The 14,838-nt window shown below is 46.3% G+C and overlaps 1 protein-coding gene across 1 annotated transcript in view; it reads right to left on the bottom strand.

The window, feature by feature from the left end:
* Positions 1 to 13,032, bottom strand: part of BRI3 (brain protein I3) — a 229,020-nt gene extending 215,988 nt beyond the window's left edge. The window contains exons 1-2 of the mRNA XM_069645653.1: positions 12,810 to 13,032; positions 12,432 to 12,661 (exon numbers count right to left, since the gene is read on the bottom strand). Coding sequence (XP_069501754.1) covers positions 12,432 to 12,606 — 175 coding nt within the window. The 5' untranslated portion in view covers positions 12,607 to 12,661; positions 12,810 to 13,032. The remainder of the gene's footprint in view (positions 1 to 12,431; positions 12,662 to 12,809) is intronic.
* Positions 13,033 to 14,838: the final 1,806 nt, after the last annotated feature.

Below are 14,838 nucleotides of genomic sequence, written 5' to 3'. Positions count from 1 at the left end.
TGCAAATCGCTCCAGACGTCCTCCTTGTCCCCACGACTGAAGCTCCGGGAACCGTGAGTCTGCAGGAACTACCAGGAACAACTGCCATAGCACCAGCTTTTCTTCAAACGAATAAGGTACTGTGTCCACCTTCGAGGAATTGGGGTGAACCCTTGTTTCCTCAAAGGCTTGTCCTGGTCTTCCTTCCCTCTTATAACTTTTGCTTCCCTTTTGACAATATCCAAGTACTTCTGGCAATCTCGAATCGTGAACTGTTGTAACCTTGTGATCCTCAATAGGACCCCTGTTCCATTTGACACTGGCACAGGCCTATTTACTTTTATCTACGTTTTAGAAAGTATCCTCCGATTCCATTTGCCTTGACAAAAGTATTGCCTATAATTTTTATCCCCTAGTCTCTTGTGTTAATTCATGTGCTAAGTGTGTTTGACTTCGGTAACATTTCTTCTCGCGGGTACTCCTTTCTTTCGTAAGACCGAACTGTCAAAAAGTGATCGCATATTAACCCACGGTAACCCACGGTAACGTCTTTGTTCCACAACACCGGTCTGTCAAATCCCAATGTACTTAACTTGAATTGATCTGCACAAGGGGAACTGGTTGTGTGTAGTATATTTGGACTGTGGTTTTAATTTAACAGAAGTGAAGTGTTTTGTGAACAGATGGTTTAAATATAAATGTACTTATACTTTTTAACCAGAAACCTTGAGTCAGTGTTTGCTTGAGTCACGGTAATTGTAGTCCTTTGTGTAATCTCTACTACTGCTCATTTGCTCTTGAGATATGTCTGGCTGCTCAGCCATTGCTACCACTTTTTCTGTGTAGTACAGGCTTGTACCAAAGGTGAAATTGTACTACCACTTGTAGTCCTAATTGTGTGTAGTGGTCCCTAAGGGCACTGCACAGGATTCGGCCTAACACCCCCTCCCCCGACGTGATCCCAGAATCTCTGCGAGGCTGGCAGTTCCCCCCCCCCCCCTCACATCCTGGGCGGCGGGGCCCATCTGCAGTGATAAGTCCCACGTACGTGACTTGGAGGTTTGCAGGCGCCGTGTTGCCAGAAGGCCGGTCTGTTCTTGAAGCGGGCGCTGTGCAGGCGATTGAAGAGGACCAAATCAGAGGCGCTCAGGAGAATGCATAGACGTAAGTGCACCTTTGTGGGAGAAAACAGGGGGGGCAGGGGAGAAGAAATGTGAAGTTTATTGTATGCGAGTGTGTGGAGAGAGCAGACTACGTGGCGATATATTGGTTTTATAATAGTGGCCAGAGGGATCTCCTCTGACGTGAGGAAAGGAGGACTGCCCAAGTAGTAGAACAGTGACAAAAGAGAAGAAAGGAAACGGGGATACCCTCCTACAAGATGGAAGGCAGCGCTGCAAGTCGAGTAGTGGTCCATTATATAAAAAAGGGCCACAGAGCCCTATGCAAGGTGGTGTGAGGAGGGAAAATTCCCTCGTCGAGGCAAGGAGACAGAGGAAAGGTCTAAACCATTGTGTAAATACGTTTTTATTTTGACGATGTTTTGGGTATTGCGATTTAGGGCCCGATTCACATAGCGTGTTCCAATGGGAGTGTGCCATTAGAACGCTTCTGTGAATCAGACCCTTAATGTGTACATAGAACTGTCGAGGGGCAATGGTTTCTCAGTTGTTTGAATAGGGGTGTGCGACTGGGCAGTGATGGGTTGAGGGTACACTGAGAGGGGACGCAGGGAGTGTGCAGGGTGGGTGCCGCTGGATCAGCTATCTAAGAAAGAAGTATTTTTGGTAAGGAGAGAAGTAGGAAGAGCTATGAGTACCCCCCTCGAGTAGGTGTACCACGCTCCTGTGGTACCAGGAAAGGATCAAGTACCATTGCGAGTTGGTCACGGATACAAAAGGGGGAAATGTACAAGCCGTGGCCTGAAGAGGGCTCAAATAACAGGTATGGGTTGGAACATATTTATACATACCTGGCTGAGAAGCATAAAGGGAGAAGGTTGAGGAGTAGACGGGGTCTCCTCGAACTCTGGAGAATGGTTGAGGATTTAGAGGATGCCCCAGAGGAACAAAAAATACAAAAAAAAAGGTAAAACCTACACCTAGTGTTATCCCCATGGCCGCGCCTGCATATGGGCATTTTGAATCAGGTTATACCAACCCCTAGTATGTACCCCAACCCGCACCAAGGCGGGAAGCTCCCACTGTAGCGACTCCGTGGCTAACGCTACACGAGTCTCATTTAGAATTAGAAAGTGGGGCACAGAGATTCAAAAATGGCGCTCCACAGAACAGAGACAGAAGTGCAGCTCAGGGGGAGGGACGATTGATGCAGACGAATGGGGAGCAGGTGACATTCGATTAGGGATGTGCAAGTATCTGCAAGTTAAGATAACCCCAATGCTGATTGGGGGGCATCAGAGGGTCTATGGCATGCCGTCAAAGTAGATAATGACTCCAATGGCCAGAGACGCAGAGGAAGAAGACAAATGGTTATCGGATAAGGAGCAGGGAGAGAATCAGGAGGCCGAGATACGACCAGGTCCAATGGCTGTAGCAAAAGGCAAGAGAGGAGGGAGAACCGTACAGGTTAAAATGGGCTAGAACACAACTTCAGTTACTACACAAGGGACATGGGCGGTCACAATATGTGCCCTGGCCACACATGGACAGACAATTTAATGAAGGCATTAACCTCACTTACAGTGGGGGCAGGTAAAAGGATATATGCATTAGAAAACAGACTGCAGGGATTACATTAGCAGTGGAGGGGCATGAAAGGTATTTGCCTCGCTGCTTGGAGAAAAGGCAGCTGACATATGGAGGAAGGTGGGGTATCCAGGGGTACAGATGAATCATAATGGAGCACAGTAATGACTGTCGAGCAAGAGTATGGACTGCGTTAACGTCAGCATACGCTGACGCCAGATATCAATTTGATTATGGCCCATACCATGAAGTTAGATGAAAACCCTGCATTGTATATAAACCAGATTCAAGTAATGCAGAGGGCGGAGAGAGGGGAGCCCTGCAACAAGAATATTTTATCATATTCTACGGAAGGGAATCCCCAAGGATGAGCAAGACCAGGTAGTAGGGATTGAAGCGAAGGGATTGGCTCAGATTCAGGAAAACATAGTGCATCATTGTAGGAGAAGGAAAAAAGGAAGCAGCGGGGCAGGTGCAGAAGGCTGAAGCGAAGTTGGTACAAAGAAGTTGGCCAAGTTTGATGTAGGAGTGCTGACTACCAGCTCCCCTGAGGGGCAGAAGAACACAAGGCAAGCCCCGGCATAGACAGAGGGATCTAGAGAGAAGAAGAAAACTAGCAAGCAAGTGATGGACCCTCCATTCTGTGATAGAATATCAAGTTTACCATCTCTATATTTCGGGAGGTATGGAGAAACCCCAAGTATGCTACACAGTGTAATCAAATTCAGGTTGATCTCGTGTAGCAGTGAATTTGGTGTACTCTTAGGGAGATATAACATTCTTATTCTCAATAGCAGCCAATTCAGATGCTTTTGAATAGCCCCACAGCTCTGCCCCAAAAGTTGCAGCCATTACCGCCTGCATTTCATATATGTCTAAATGTTGAGGTCAAAGCTCCTTTACCATGTGATTGGGCGAACCTCGATATAGCATGGCTAGGTCGCTCCACTTCTGCAACAAATTCTAGTAAATTTACGGCATAGGTAATCCTAATTGGTCACTTGATCTAGTTTGTCACCACCTAGGGTCATGTTAAGTTTAGGGGGCTTTTTATGCATGGGATAACCATGGCTTTCGTCTATGTTAGATTAATTTTGAGGCCCATGTTACACCACCACTAATTAAAAAGGCAACAAGCTGCTTCTTCAGACCACTGGGGTCATGGAGATTAAAATTGCATAATCTGCAAATAATAAAATAGGCATACAGTCGGTGCCCAATTTGCGGGAAGAAATTAAAAATGATCAGCTTTAAGAAGGAGTAAGGGTTTAATGAAGCCGTTGATGAGATAACAAAGAGTCAGGGTCAGCACACAGCCTTGCCTCACTCCTCCCTGTACTGGGAAATTGTTGGTTGTTTCACCTACTAGGCTCCAACCCACTGCTGCCTTGTTATTTGTATAAAGGCTTGCTTTCAGGAGCTGCCTTGGTAGGCCTGCATCCATGAGTGTGCCCCAGATAACTTCCCTGGGCACTCTGTTGAACACTGTCCTTAAGTCAACAAATACAGCATACAGGCAGGCCCTTCCATAACGTAATACACTTCAGTGATTAGGAAGAGTTGGAAGCTTTGGTCCGCTGTACTCTTATCCTTTTGAAAGACGACCTTTAGGTGACTTAGGGGACTTATGATGTTATTTTTCTCTACCACACTTAAGAGGTGCCCCAGGAGTGCTTTTGCAAACATCTTTCCTGGGGCATCCCAAAAGTGAGATTTGGTGATATTAGCAGGGTCACCTCACCCGCCTTTTTCTTTTTTATAGATGGGTACATTTCCGGCATTTTCCATGTGTCTGGCACGTTCTCTATAGCAGTCATAATATTAAAAGAGCGGCAGGAAGATTGGTGCCCAATTTAAATCAACAGGGATTTTGCCTGCAGGCTTTCCCCTGCTTTTTGGGTAAGTTATTACAGCCTGAAATTCTAACAAATGAAAGATCAATATCGGACAAGTCCCGTTCGATATCCTTCGTTTAAATGCATTATCTAGAAGTGGCTAGTTTCCTCGTATAGAAATTCAAAGTTATTTTGCCAGATGTTTTTAGTAATGCATCCAAGTATCAGTGTACTTTTCGATTCTGCACTGCCCGTTATCAGCTTCCAAAAGCTGGCGTTTCAGGTACGCAGTTCTAACCCATTTGCCCCTTTGATATTCCACCTACATCCTAAGAGACTTTTCATCTTTTCTGTATTGTTTGTCAAACCAACTAGATTTAAGTGCCCTTTTCTTTCAGCTCTATTCCAGGTTCCGTGACCTGAGGTTCAATTAATTTAATTAATTTTTCATACACCAAGATAATTCTTCAAGTAATTAAATTAATTGCTCCAAGATTTAATTGCCTGGCAAGGTTATTGCACAACTTTTCTATGGCGGTGACAAATTATATATCTTTGGAATCATAGTACTGTGCTCCAAGTTAACCCTTGTAATACTACGTCCTGCCTGTCCCGATTTCCAGGCTTCTACTATGCCTGTCCTCGAGCCCAATTTGCCAACTTTCGCCATTCAAATGGAGGACAAGAGGCCAGTGATCACTCTCACTACGTTCTGTGATCTCAAAGTTCAGGGGTCGAAATTCAGATTCAAGAAGCAGGAGCTGAAAGTAGCTCCTGTGTCTCAAGGATTTCCCTCTGACCAGGAGTTATTCATCTGACCCAGGAGCTGCTAAAGTCTCAAAGGTTTTCTTGGGATAGTGTACGCATAAAATATTAGTTGAAAAAAAGTTATGCAGAAGATCAAAAGATTATTGGACAAAAAGCTTTATAGATTTAGGATGGCACTTTTAATTCACTCTGCAATGTCTGAAAAATGGTTGAACTTACTTTTATTTCCAATCTATGATAAGCACCCGAAAATGCTGTCTGCACTCTGTTACCGATTGTATCTTTTTATTACGATCTTGTGCAATGCAGCTTCATACTCATTTCCCTTATTTGTCTCTGTTGCTTCCAGACACAATGTCCTTATTCATGTCTGCCTCTACACCCATAAACGCCACTCGAACACTGTTTCTGTTGCACATCTATTGCTATCCCCTCGCTGTCACCTTTCTTTCTGATACTACCTCTTTCTCCGTTACCACCTTATTATCTCTCCTGCTACTACACCCTACATCTAACCCACCCCATGCCTTCACTTTTTAGGTGAAGATATAGGCTAAGGTTTTAAAAGTAACTGGTTGTGCTTTTGGTTAAAACTGAAAAACGGGTTTATGGTGCGGGTGTCGAATATACTAGATGCCAAGATGTTTGCTACAGGCGTTACATGACTCAAGCCGCAGTGTATCACAGGGGTTATTCAACCATATTTTAAAAAGGACCTCAGGGGGATGAATGGTTGTTTAACCTGCTGTGTTTCCAACCTGAGATAAAAGACCTCTGCATCGGGTGCATTAACCCACTAAGGATATATCAAACAACTGTAATTTAGAAAAGGCATCTGGCCCAAAAGTGGTTTCTCTTAGGAACCATATACAGCATACTTGTATGGGAGATTTTTTATAGCCAACCTGTTGCACAGGTGTTGCCGTAACATTAAAATCCTGGTTCGACTAGAGATTTCTATTGACATGAATGACAATGCATATTTTGGAGAGATTAGAAGAAAAACAGGACACTTTTGGCGAAGTGCGTTACAGCAGCAGGAATGTCTTTCAGAATAGAGAAGAAACCAGACCTCATGGATGACTGGTTTGGGAAACAATCTGGAAACCAGCTGAGGGTTCGATCTCAGACACTGGGACAGGCCAGCTTGGAGGAGAGATGTTGAGCTACATTTCAATAAACTAAGGAAGACCAAATTGGGGGGGATACTTAAAGAGCTCCTACTGTTGAACAGACAACTACAGCACAGGCGGGTGACCAGTGGCTGTAGGGTTACAATAACAGCGCCTGAACGAAAATTGGGGTGTGGTGAAGAAAACACACACCTTTAAGCCAGGGACAAGTGCATTACAATGTTTCACATCTGGCCCGTGATGTGAGGGGGAGGGGGGGGGCTTGGGAAAACAATCGCAGGTATAGGTGAAAACAGATGGAACTAGACATTTTCGATGAAAAGGTGGGGAAAGGGGTGGGGCCGTAGGAGAATTAAACAAGCTGGGAGCTATATATCAGAAACTGAATGTGAAATTAGGGTACTGTGTTTTACTGATGCACATAATCATATATAGGCGGTAAGGGGTCCAAAGGGGCAATGAGGGGGTTGGGGTAACAATATAGGGAAAGGGGTTTTGGGGTGGGGGAACCCCAAATATATACACGATCAAGCCACCAGGAGTGGCGAAACGCGTCAGTTTGTTTGCCTCCCGAAAAACTTGGCTGGGTAATGGGTGCAACAATGTTTATTTAATGGATAGATGGAATAAAGAAATGTTTTATTGAGAAGAAATTTGGACTGTGAGGTTCATGTCGCAACTCTGTCGGAATTAATGGATTTGAAAAGCTGTGAATGCGATTTTACAACATCGAGATAAGGGCTGGTGTATATATATATATATATATATATATATATATATATATATATATATATATATATATATATATATAGTAATTTCCTCGTAGAAAATTACGTTGGAAAAACGTACGTCAAAAAGGGACGTGGATCCCCGATGGGGAATACTGGAAGGAGAAGTTATCCCGTAAGTTACACCCAGACAATTGTTAGTATCCCAATCTCAATTTAGTTATCCTTGTGTTTCAGTTGAAAATCTTAGGGCCATATAGGTATTCAGCCCACCCATTTGGACCAAGTTAATAAGGTTTTTTGATTGATACATTTCCAACTCATGTGTTCTGTTGATCCTAAAAATCACACTGCAGGGAACTGTTTCGCCTAGTTCCGCTTGCCATCTCAATTCGTTCCTCTGGCACCAGCAGCACGGAGGACATTTGGACAATGATCTTTGATTTTTTAAAAAAAAGTCCCAAAACGTTTTCCAATGCTGACCATGCCTCACTAGTTCGGGCTTTTGATTTCAAAGAAGCTCAGTAGATTCTTCTTGGGGTCAGGGTCAGACTCATCTTTCCCCCCTCCCCTCTTCTTGGGGTCAGATTCATCCCCCCCCCCCCAACGTGTTCAGGAGTGCTGCTGCAGTTTCTGGTGATCTTGTGGCAAAAGGTTTAGTGAACGCAGGAGCTTGTGGTTGTGGCAAGTTGGTTGTGACTCTGGTTAAGGTTGTGACCTCTTACTCTGAATTTCGATCTGGTCTGCAGTTTTGTCGGCTTGTCAAAGTTGCTTGTTCAGGTGATGCATCAGGAGATATAGGATGTTAGTGGTCTTTGGCTGTGTGCCAGTGGATTGCCTCCAGGTTTTTCGGTTGGCCGATCTGAGGGAGTTGTGAAGGTTGCTTGCACATTTCTTCTGCCGATTCTATGATTAGGCAGGGAGTTAAACCCTATAAATCTGGCTGAACTGTGCCATCGTCTCTGTTGGAATGGCAGGACACCTCCCCACCCCCCTCTTTGTGCATTGGTTTCCCCTCCTTCCTCCCCACCTTTACTTCCTTCCTCTTAAGACTGGTGGCTCCTCGGGTCATGTGACCGTTTAGGCAGGGATCTGAAACTCCCAAGGCAGCCTTGCCCAGTCAGCAGGCAAAGGGTGACACATGTTTGCCTGGCACCCATGCCATGCACCAGTCTCTGACCCCAGGCTGAACAAAGGATGATGCTGTACTTTCATACTGCTCTTGCACTCATTGCAATGGACACCCTTTATTAGCGTTTCCTCTAAGAGCTCATATTGTGAATAGTCACACTACACCAACCACACTACTACAACCGCACTTGTGTACCCACAAATCAGTATGATCTGGAGCTGCTCCTCTCACTGGAAACACTGATTCAAGTGTACCTTTATCTTGCTGTGGTTTCAATTGTATTGCTTTGTCCTTATGTTCTGTAACTTATTTTGTACTGTAACCAGATTTTCAAGACTTATGTAACCTACGCCGTAACACCTCTGTGTTTGGGCGTATAACAAATGCAATAAACAAATATTGTTGCACCGCTTCCCCGCATTTGCATTTAATCGTTCACTTCATCTAGACGTCCCTGACAAAGCTCATTGCATCGCCTATACCAGGGGTCTGCAACTTTTGGCTCTTCAGATGTTGTGGACCATTTCTCCATTGATCTCCCACGACTGACTTTGCCGATTAAGCCTGATGGGAGTTGTGGTCCAAAACATTTGGAGAGCCAAAAGTTGACAGACAGTATTGCATTGATTTGCAGACAATCATTTTCTTAAAAGTACATTGTTGACACCGATATTACTTTGAAAAACATATGTAGGGGTGGAAGGATTCCCCCCCAATAAAAAATGTATCAAATGAGATTTGTCTCCCATCCCCAGTAATTTTGGCATCGGAAAATACTTCAAAAAAACGTCTTTCGACAAACGGACATGCAACGGCTGCATTTATGCTCCACCAGACAGTGCGCTTTGCCTAGGTTACACTGTGCCGGCCTTTGGGCGCTCCAGCAGTTATGCTGCATGCTAAACCTAGCCCAAGGGCAAAACCCTTTGCATTGCCTATATCAGTGGTCTGCAACCTGTGGCTAGCCATAGCTTTCTGACTACAACTCCCATGATCCGTAACATGGACAGTGCTGGCTAGGGCTAATGGAAGTTGTAATCCAAGACATCTGGAGAGCCAAAGGATGCAGACACCTGGCCTATATTGTGGTCTGTATCTAGGCATCACAGTCCCTGCACACTTCTTTCTACCTAGGTGTTCCCAGACTAAGCTCATTGCATTGATTATTCTTCATCCAAGTTCCTGACAGAAGTCATTGCGTTTTTATTGCTGTTCTCACGCACTAGCGACCGGACAGAGCCCGCTACATTGCTCACACTGCATTCTACATCCAGGTGTCCGACAGTGCTCAATACATTGCTTATGCTACGTTCTCCATTTAAATATCCCAGATGAACACACAAAGCGTAGCTCGTAGTGTGTTGTATTTATATTGCGTTCTGCATATTTAAAAACAGCACAGACCGAGTACATTGCCTTGTTTATGCTGTGGCCTGTATTCTAATATCCAGGGCTGAGCTTGTTACATTTGGTATACTGTGTTGCTGCATTTACACACTGTTCTGCCATTTTAAAAGCATAGACCAAGCACGTTACTTTACTTACTCTGCATTTGGGTCTCCAAGGCAAAGGCACGCTGTACTGTGAATTGCATGTAGGTGTCCCAAACAAGACTATAGGCAGTGTTCATTGAAGACCAATGATGGGTCCCAACTCCTACTATTTTATACAAATTACGTTCATTTTTTATTCATAGAAACATTTTGTTAAAGAAAACGACAATTTAGAATTGTCCTCTGCACTAAAAACATTCTCACAATGTAAAATATATATATTTAAGTTTGCAACGAGCTCGTGCTGAGCCACACGCATGAGCATGTGACCCACACCAATGAAGGTACCGAGTGGGCTTCTGCTCAGCAGTTGCAGTCCCCTACTGGTGTTGCGTGGTTATTGCCACATCGAGTGGCATACAAGACAATTGGCCCACCGGGCCGCCCCGAACGATAGGGCCCCCTTAATCAAGGAGGGCCCAACCCTATAACACTGGAACCCAGGCGCTGTCCTGCCTGCTGCCGTCAGCTGTCCCCCACCTGTGGGGGACTCGAGAAGACCATCCTCTCCTTGCCCCCACCCTCATGGGAGAGTTGGGGCCAAAAAAGTCCAGACTGTCTGCCGCAAGGAGAAAGAACCACCCAGGCCTGCTGGAAGAACCATCCGGTAGCAATGGGAGAATAGGGGGTCTGTGAAGACCCTCCACCTGCTCCTTAGTGGTGGCCTGCACGCTCAGCCCATAGGGGGCAGATACTGGCTGGTGAGAAGACAGCCAATTTGGATCCCGGTGTGGGTTTGTCAGCTAATGGGGCGCTCCCTACTCTTTTGCTGGACTAAAAGTTGACAGTGAAAGTTCCAGAGGTGCTCGTTTACACACCAGTGTATAAAATCCCAACAATGAGGCGTGTTTAAAATGCAGCGATACCGCAAACGTGTGATCCTGCATATGATTCTTCTGCTTAAAGTAGGCCCGGGTATAACAAATAGCATGTCAGCCTTTGCCAGAGCTGCAAGTGGGTCAAGTAGTTACCCACCATCACTCACAAGATGATGCACTGAACAACCGAAACGTTGGTAGCGGACCCCCTGTAAAGAGTGTCTATAGTAGGGCTTCAAGATGATTCACAAGTACAGTGTAAGTTTAGCGGTTATTGTGTGAATTTTACCCTTGGTATGGGATGTTGCAACACAGCAATGAGCCACAGGGCTGGCGCTTAGTCACATGTTCAGGGTCACATGCATTAAAGACCATGGGCCCAAGGGGCCCCCCTTCATCAATGAGGAGGGCCAAGACCCCCGGCATCTATAACAACTGGCAACGAGGGTCTCCAGCGCTGCTGCCTGTAAATTATCCAGTGGTGAAAAAGAAAGAAAAAAATAAAAAAAAATACACAAGAATGGTGAAGGGATGCATCGGAGGCGCCTTGAAGTGGGAGCCGGGCCATGCCAAGCGCGGCCTGGGAGCCGTGGCCAGGACCCAGCCCCCTGGGGACCGCACTATGGGGCACCCTTCATTAAAGAGGTCCACCACACCCCCATCTAGAGTACAGTCAGTTCCTCAAGTTGTAGCTTGGAAACGCAGAGTGCAAACGTTATGGCCAATGCAACAGCCTGGGCGTGGCAATACGTACCACTTGTACTCTCAAACACAGTTGTTAAAAAACCACATATAGGCGCGTTACAAATGCCATATCATATATTATATCACAAGAATCACAATTGCCCGTTACATGAGCACAACAATACCAGCATTAAGCCTGACCGAAACAGTTTGACCAAAACAGTCACAGGTCTAGGCGATCAGTCTCGTTCCCCCCTCGCCCCCCAAAAAATAAAACATACCACACACAGGACACATCAAGAGTAAACGACACCACCAGAATACTTAACTCTGCCACACTAAATTACCCAATTGTCGCTCGTCAATTGCATGGGTCGTCTAAGTAGCTCTGAATGCAAGCATCCGACACTAGGCTTGCCAAAAAGTCCAAAGTATTAATCAAATCCAACCTGCCTCTTCACAAGTGCCCCTTACATGCCCAAGGTGGCATGCTGAATGCATACACATGCAATGCATGGGAAGGTGCAATAAACAAAATACGCAGGCACAATCACTAAATGAAAGCATTTGTGATCCTTCGCACATTGTGATGCAAACCCAAGTGAGTTAAGATTCCTTCTTTTACTTTGGAACAATTGACGCCTGGAAAAGTGGGGGGAAAAGGGAAAGGGAGCGTGTTCACTGGTGGAAAGAGTTTACAAAAGTATATAACCCTTTTGCAGTAAAAACGAAACTGGCAGTTAGTTGGCCGTTATAGTTTTTCCATAATAGAGTAACGACAAAAAAGATGCTGCTTAAAAATTAAGCTAAGGGAGGGGGGGGGGGGAGTGAAAGAAGGGTTTGAGGGAACAGGGTTCCCCGAAAGAGTAATGACTTAAGTGCGTACCTGTTGGGGGTGGGGGTATTGTTGAAAAGAGGAAGGTGGTACTTTGACGTAGTGGAATGAGGCGCCCTTGGTGGGGGCAGGAGGGGGGGGGGGGGGGAAGAGAGACTGGGGCTGAAGATGTCCCAGTGTCAAGTAAGACTGAGAAGGGAAATACCTGGTTGCTCCAAACATATTTACTTGCCAAGTAGATAGGAAACGCAAGCTCACCTGAAGCCGCAGCGTTGGGGTAGGAATACGGAGGAGGTGGCTGAAAGCCGGGCTGAGGTGGCTGGAACCCTGGCTGGGGAGGGGCAATGGACCCGTAGCCTTGCTGTCCATAGCCCTCTTGCGCAGCCGGGCTGTAGGCAGGGGGTCGCTGCTCCAGCAGGGGCTTGTTGTCCATGCTCCTCCGGGCAGCGCCGACCTGCTGCCTCCTTCACGGATACTCCCGGCTCACCCTGTGAGAGACACACAAAGAGAAAACGAAACTCGTCAGGGCACTGCCTCACGCGCATACACACACATCTCAGCAACTTTCCAAAGTGGGCAGCTGCCGCTGGGGCCCGCACGCAGCCCCCCGGGGACGCCCTCGCCCACCGCGCTCACCTGCTGCTCGCTGCCCCGCTCCACGGCAGCTACAAACTCCCACCAAACTCCCAATACTAGCGAAGGAAACGGCTGTGCTCTGCTACCCAGGCAGTCACAAGACTGCAGTCATGTGATGGCTGCCGAGCCGGGGCTGGCTGCCAGGTCGGGAAGCCGTTCTTAAAGGCGCAATGCACCCTGCAGAGCGCGTGGGACTTTAGTGTTTGAGGTCAGCAGCGTGCGTGTTTACAATAGGCGGGCTTTCAAATAAAGGACTCGCATTAAAGTGGCGCTGCAGCATGTGAGGACACAACCAGCACACCGCCAAGTGTGCGTAAAGTCGTGCAGCACGTGTGATGGGGTGATGAACCTAACCCAGGGCAGTGGAGTAACGTTGCTGAAAATGTTGAGGGGACATGACATCTGAAGAAAAGGTGCCCCCGCAAATGACTGGGCACAACATGGTGTGCCATGAACGTTAGGGGGGGGGGGGACAAACACCCCTATCCCCGCCCTAAAATTACAACCATGACCCAGGGTGTTGGATAACAGCAACAGTGTCTGAAAACATAAGAAGTTTCTGTTGAGACAACGTACACGTCAGTTGTATAACCACATTGAGTGTATTTCATATTCGCGTGGTATAACCAAATTAAGTTTATTTCTTATTCGTCGGCTTATTCATGAGCTGAAACTGTTGTAATGCAACCTGTAAAGTTCTTGCCATTTAATATACAAATGACAGCTCTGCGCAGTATGGATCCCAGTAACATCGCATGAAATTGTGGTAGGCCAGAGTCACGGGGCAACAGAATAGAAGTCACGTGTATTCTTGGTCATAGGGTCAAGCTAGTGCAAAGAGTACGTTTTAGAGTTGACGATGCAACTAGATGTATATAGCTAGGCTAGGACTGGAAGCAATTATTTGATCATAGGCTTTATTATTTACACTCAGAATTCTAAAATGACATCTCAGGATGTGTGCTTTTGGGCACTTCAGGGTCAGGAGGAGGGATGCCCATTCTTCTCAGACCCCTCTACATTTATTCTGAACTCCTCAAATGTTCAAGGGATGTTTTCTGGTCACTGGGAGGGAGCTCTGCCCACCAACCCAAGGGGAGAGGTTGTCCTTTCCGGGATTCTCTAGTTGATTAGAAATTCTGAGCTGCAGCACTGTGGCAGGGCTTCACCGGGCAAACCAACGGTCCAGGAGGAGCTACTCTTCCAGTTTCTTCTTCGGTTCCTTCGTCCAGTGGTCGACTCTGCCTTCCTTGCAAAAGACCTAGCCTTTTATGCACGTTTTTCCCATTCATTCAAGCCTAGCTGTCACTCACACAGCAGGGTGGCTGTCCTCGAAGGACAGCCAGCCAGCCAATCACCTTTGGGTGTATTCCTGTGTACAGGAGGGCAGAGTGCCCTCTGATGGGCCCATATGATCAGAGCTCACCCTTGAGTACTTTAAGACGAGATAGCTGCACCTTGAGGTGGATGGGGTGTGGGATTCCCTTACTCCAACACCAATCAATAAGGACAACTCAATGGTTTGGCAAAAGGAAGTCACAAGTACAAAAAAACGGGGAAACATGGAATTCAGCAGTGATGCGATCGCCCGTCTCGCTTCAACTCCCCGAACTTCATGCAAACAGTAACTTTTATACCCAAAACTCGTCATCATTGACGTGTAACACTCAAAAGTTTGTCATGCAATTCTATTGGTTGGAAAAGGTAACTTAAGTATAGGTGGTATATCTGTATATGGTAACAGAGTGTGAGGATTGGATAACTCTTATCGGGTGGGCGTCTACGCCCATCCCGCGACATCAGTCGTGTCAGACGTCACTAAAAGTACAACGTCTCATTGGTTCTGCTAGCTATAGGACCCTAGATTATTTGATCCATTGTGATTCGGTGGGTTACACCCCTAGGCATAAATCTCTACTTTAATTAGCAGCACGCAGAGTGATCACCCAAATGAGGTATGCCCCAAGATTCACCCTGCCTCCCTTCCATCAATCAGTACTTTAGGGCTATGCGTCAATTAGTTGGCAGA

This window comes from Ambystoma mexicanum, chromosome 2p, assembly GCF_040938575.1.
Source record: "Ambystoma mexicanum isolate Mex_15411 chromosome 2p, UKY_AmexF1_1, whole genome shotgun sequence".
Classification (NCBI taxonomy): Eukaryota; Metazoa; Chordata; class Amphibia; order Caudata; family Ambystomatidae; genus Ambystoma; species Ambystoma mexicanum.
The sequence above is the reverse complement of the archived record's forward strand: the minus strand, read 5'-3'. Positions and strand labels throughout refer to the sequence as shown.